The 4,581-nt window shown below is 55.9% G+C and overlaps 1 protein-coding gene across 1 annotated transcript in view; it reads left to right on the top strand.

The window, feature by feature from the left end:
- The first annotated feature begins 256 nt into the window (after positions 1-256).
- The window catches only part of PTSG_13144 (uncharacterized protein), a 7,951-nt gene continuing 3,626 nt past the window's right edge, over positions 257-4,581 (top strand). Inside the window, exons 1-17 of the mRNA XM_004987997.1 lie at positions 257-401; positions 585-652; positions 790-956; positions 1,120-1,164; positions 1,325-1,416; positions 1,633-1,765; positions 2,000-2,065; positions 2,197-2,269; positions 2,466-2,553; positions 2,774-2,838; positions 3,001-3,014; positions 3,189-3,242; positions 3,475-3,537; positions 3,687-3,729; positions 3,889-3,961; positions 4,137-4,213; positions 4,429-4,548. Of these exons, the coding sequence (XP_004988054.1) occupies positions 394-401; positions 585-652; positions 790-956; positions 1,120-1,164; positions 1,325-1,416; positions 1,633-1,765; positions 2,000-2,065; positions 2,197-2,269; positions 2,466-2,553; positions 2,774-2,838; positions 3,001-3,014; positions 3,189-3,242; positions 3,475-3,537; positions 3,687-3,729; positions 3,889-3,961; positions 4,137-4,213; positions 4,429-4,548 (1,249 nt within the window). The 5' untranslated portion in view covers positions 257-393. The remainder of the gene's footprint in view (positions 402-584; positions 653-789; positions 957-1,119; positions 1,165-1,324; positions 1,417-1,632; positions 1,766-1,999; positions 2,066-2,196; positions 2,270-2,465; positions 2,554-2,773; positions 2,839-3,000; positions 3,015-3,188; positions 3,243-3,474; positions 3,538-3,686; positions 3,730-3,888; positions 3,962-4,136; positions 4,214-4,428; positions 4,549-4,581) is intronic.

Below are 4,581 nucleotides of genomic sequence, written 5' to 3'. Positions count from 1 at the left end.
GTGTGTGTGTGTGTGTGTGTGTGTGTGTGTGTGTGTGTGTGTGTGTGTGTGTGTGTGTGTGTGTGTGTACGTCTGTGTGTGTATGTGTGTGTATGTGTGCGTGTGCTCGTGTGTGTGCCGGTCTCCCTGTCTGCCTATCACACACACGCACGCACACACACACACACACTCTCTCTCTCTGCCCTCGCCACTTCCACCAGACGTGACACGTTACGACTGACTCCTGTTACTCCCACTCTGCGGGTTTGTTCACCACAGGGCAACATTGTGCTGACAGACCACGCGTACCAGACTCTGGCGCTGCTCCGCGTTCGCAAAGACGACGCAGATATCCGCTATGCCGTCGGCGAACGCTATCCCATCGAGGCGGCACGCCAACCACAGCCCGTTACCATGCAACGGTGAGTGCGTGCGTGTGTGTGTGTGTGTGTGTGTGTGTGTGTGTGTGTGTGGAGTCAGTTTGGTGTGTGTGGAGTCAGTTTGCTGCCTCTATTGCACTTGCCTCGCACCTCCTCCTCTCCTTGTGTTACTTCAAGACGCTCCTTGAACTCACATACTCACGCCCTTGCGTTTCTTGCGTGCAGGCTTGAAGAAGCGATGGCCAAAGCCAAAGACGGCGACCCCCTGCGCAAGCACCTGACACGCATCATGGGTGAGTGGCCCCGATATCGCTGACAGTGCACCAGACCTGTGCCGTATCATGCCCTGTGTTGACGTGCAACTCAACGCCTTTTCGTTAACTCCACGTGCGCAACTGCCCCCCCCCCTCATCTTGTCGCCATCGTGCAGACTGCGGCCCTGCGTTTATCGAGCACTGCCTGTTGGAGGCTGGTTTCCCGCCAAACGCGAGAGTGAATGAGGGCTGCAATGTTGCCACGGATCTGCCACGTGTGCTGGCGGCGCTGCAGCAGGCAGAGCACCTCCTCTTCACCAAACTTGAGCAGGGCCAAGTCAAGGTGCGCACGTGCGTGTGTGGGAGTGTGTGCGTGTGTGTGTGTGTGTTTGCCTGTATCTGTATGTGTCTGTACCTGTGCGTGTGTGTGCGTGTGTCTGTGTGTCTCGAATCGCTGCCTACTTCACGGTCGTTTTCACCACCACCCGCCACCTCTGGCTGTGCAGGGCTATATTCTGCTCAAGGCGCACGCGAAAGCAGATGCTCGCAAGGTGAGCACACACAAGCACACACACACACACATCCACATCCACATCCTCGTCTTTGTGAAGCGATGTCAACATTGTCCTCTCAACAAATCATACATTCTCATGACCACTACTACTGGCCACCATCACCATCGCTACCACCCTACCCCCCCCCCATACACAGGACGCGGCGAAGGAGGAGGTTGTTGTGTTTGAGGACGTAATGCCGTTTCCCCTCAAACAGTTTGAAGGCCGCACCTTCAAGGAATTTGATAGGTGCGGCCCCCCCCCTCTTGCGGTGTGTGTGTGTGTGTGTGTGTGTGTGTGTGTGTGTGTGTGTGTGTGTGTGTGTGTGTGTGTGTGTACAGCTGCCGTCGACTTTGTTCGCTTTCCTTCACCTCACCTCACCACTCCTCGCCTCACCTCTTCTCACTCACCTCGTCTCTCCTCATGCCCCCCCCCCTCTTATCCCGCCCCACCCCACGTGTCCAGTTTTGATGTTGCGGTTGACACGTACTTCTCCGAGATTGAGAGCCACAAGCTTGAGATGCGTGCGCTGCAGCAGGAACGCGCTGCCCGGCAGAAGCTCGAGCAGGCCCGCCGGTCCCATCACGACCGCGTCAAGGTTGGATGACGAGGAGGAAAGGGGTTGGAGTGTGATGGAGGAGAGAGGGCATTGGGTTGGTGTGGCGATGGTGGGGTGCATAAGTTTTGTGTAAGCAACTGTGCGTGTGTGTGTGTGTGTGTGTGTGTGTGTGAGTGTATGTGTGTGTGTGAGAGAGAGTGTGTGTGTATGTGTGTGTGTGTGTGCGTCTTCTGCACACGATCACCGTCGTCGCGTCTGTATCGCCGCCGGTAGGGGTACAAGGAGGCGCGTCTTGAGGACGAGTACAAGGCCACGCTCATCGAACTCAACCACGAACTGGTTCGTATGTTGTGTGTGTGTATCTGCCTACTTATCTGCCTACTTATCTGCCTACTTATCTGCCTGCCCATCTGCCTGCCTGCCTGTGTGTGACATCATAAACTCACGTGCCACGCGGGCATGGTGTGCAGGTGAATGAGGCGATTGATGTGATCAACAAGATGGTTGGAAACCACCTCGACTGGCGTGAAATCGAGGAACTCGGTACACCTTGCCTGCAGCCACTGCTCTGCACTGCATGTGTGTGTGTGTGTGCGTGCCTGTCTGTATGCCTGTCTGTGTACGTGTTTGTGTCGAAGGGTGGTGCCCAATAACCGCCAACCTTCACGAGCCACTCCTACCCTCCCTCTCCTCACCTCGCTCACCTTGTCTACTGCATCACTCCTCGTTTTGTGTGCAGTGCAAGAGTCGCGTGTGCGGGGCGACCCCGTTGCCAACGCCATATCCAAACTGAAACTCAAGAAGAACGCCATCGTCATGCACCTCACGTATGTTGGGACCTCCCCCAATGACGCAACACAGCCTGCTCACAATGAGCCCTACCCTCCGTCTCACCACGCAAAAAACAACACCAGCTCCACTGTGTTCCACTGCTTCGTGTGCGTGCGTGTCTGCTTGCGTGCTTGTGTTTTTTTTTTTGTTCTTCACTAACCAACCCCCCTCCCCTTTCCCTGTGCGCTTGCCCCCCCCCCCTTCTCTGTGCACCAGAGAGCCGTCGATGGGCGGTGCTGACGATGACAGCTGGTCGGATGAGGACGAGGACGAAGACGAAGGTGAGACAAGTTTGGGTTTGATGGCATGCACCACGCGTATATATTACATCCCTGACATCATGATTTGATCACCACTGCATCCTCTCGCTTCTCGCGTGCGTGTATGATCACTCCCCAACTCTCCCATTACGTGTCCATTACCCCGGTGCCCTCGTACCAAAGACGACAACACAAAGGTGCGACATACACCTGCCACATTTGACACACGTCTGCCGTTCCCATCTGCACGTGTCGCATTTGTTGTTGCCACCCCCGCCAGCTTTCTCATTACATCTGCACGTTCCTCTACCCCCCCCCCCCAACCACCCCACCACCTTCCACGTCTACCGGATCATTCCCGCCTACTGAAGGGGGCGCTGGTTGAGATTGACCTGGCAGAGACGGCGCACGGCAACGCCAGAAAGGTGTGCCCCCATACCCTGTGCACGCAGCTGTGATTTGATGTACTTGTCGACATAGACGATGGATGGATGAAGTGTTTGGGAAACATGCTGTCACATCACGTCGCACCTCACTCGACTGCACGCGGTCCTCTCCACCCCTTTGTCAACATCCTCATCCCAACATCCTCATCACCATCGTTACCATCGTTACCATCACCGTCATGTTGACGCATTTGCGGCGGCAACGCGACAGCTGCACGAGCGCAAGAAGACGATCCGCAGCAAGGAGGAGAAGGCCCTCGCCTCCACAGAACAGGTTCCAGCAGCTGCCTGAACACACCCACCTGTGCACGTGTGCGTGTGTGTGTGTGTGTGTGTGTTTGTTCTTTCCTTCAGTCATCTTCTGACAGCCGCGTCATTGATTGTTGTCGTGCATGCATGCATGCATGCATGATCGCTGCTCAGGCACTGAGGAGCGTGGAGAAGCGCGCAATGGATCGTCTGAAGAGTACGTCATGCCACATCACTCCTCGTCTGCACCACGCACACCTCCCCTCAATATGACACCTGCCAACACTTACTTGCTTACTTACTTCCACCCATCACGGCTGACTGCATCACAACACATACGTTCATGCCCACGTCTTTCGTCTGCTTGCGGTTGCAGAAACGCAGATCACGGCGACCATCTCCAAATCGCGGGCGCCGCTCTGGTTTGAGAAGTTCAACTGGTTCATCAGGTGGGCGATGCCGCTGTTGCTGTCTGCGCCACACACACACACACACACACACACACACACACACACACACACACACACACACACACACACACACACACACACACACACACACGTTGTAGCTTGTGCAACCCTGACACAAGCCACACACCACCATCGCCATTGATTGATGGAGCAGCTCGGAGAATTACCTGGTGCTGGCGGGCCGCGATCGTCTGCAGAACGAGGCGCTCGTCAGGAAACACCTCACGCAACGTGCGTGATGGTTGCGGTTGCGGTGGTGATGGGAATGTGATGTGCGGTCTGTTTGCGACGCGATGAGACCCATGGTGTTGCTGGCATCCGTGTCCACCCACTCGCTTACACACACACACACACACACACACACACACACACACACACACACACACACACACACACACACACACACTCCCCCCCCCTGCTCCCCTCACTCGCATTCGTCTGTCCAGACGACTTGTATGTTCATGCGGACATGAATGGCGCGAGCAGCGTCGTCGTCAAGAATTCAAACACGGGCGAGATCCCGCCAAAGACCCTCAGCGAAGCTGCAACGTTTGCCGTCGCACACAGTGCGTTGTGTGTGTGTGTGTGTGTGGGTATGT

This window comes from Salpingoeca rosetta, assembly GCF_000188695.1.
Source record: "Salpingoeca rosetta unplaced genomic scaffold supercont1.39, whole genome shotgun sequence".
Taxonomy (NCBI): Eukaryota; class Choanoflagellata; order Craspedida; family Salpingoecidae; genus Salpingoeca; species Salpingoeca rosetta.
Note: the sequence above shows the minus strand (reverse complement) of the source record. Positions and strands in the feature narration are given on the sequence as shown.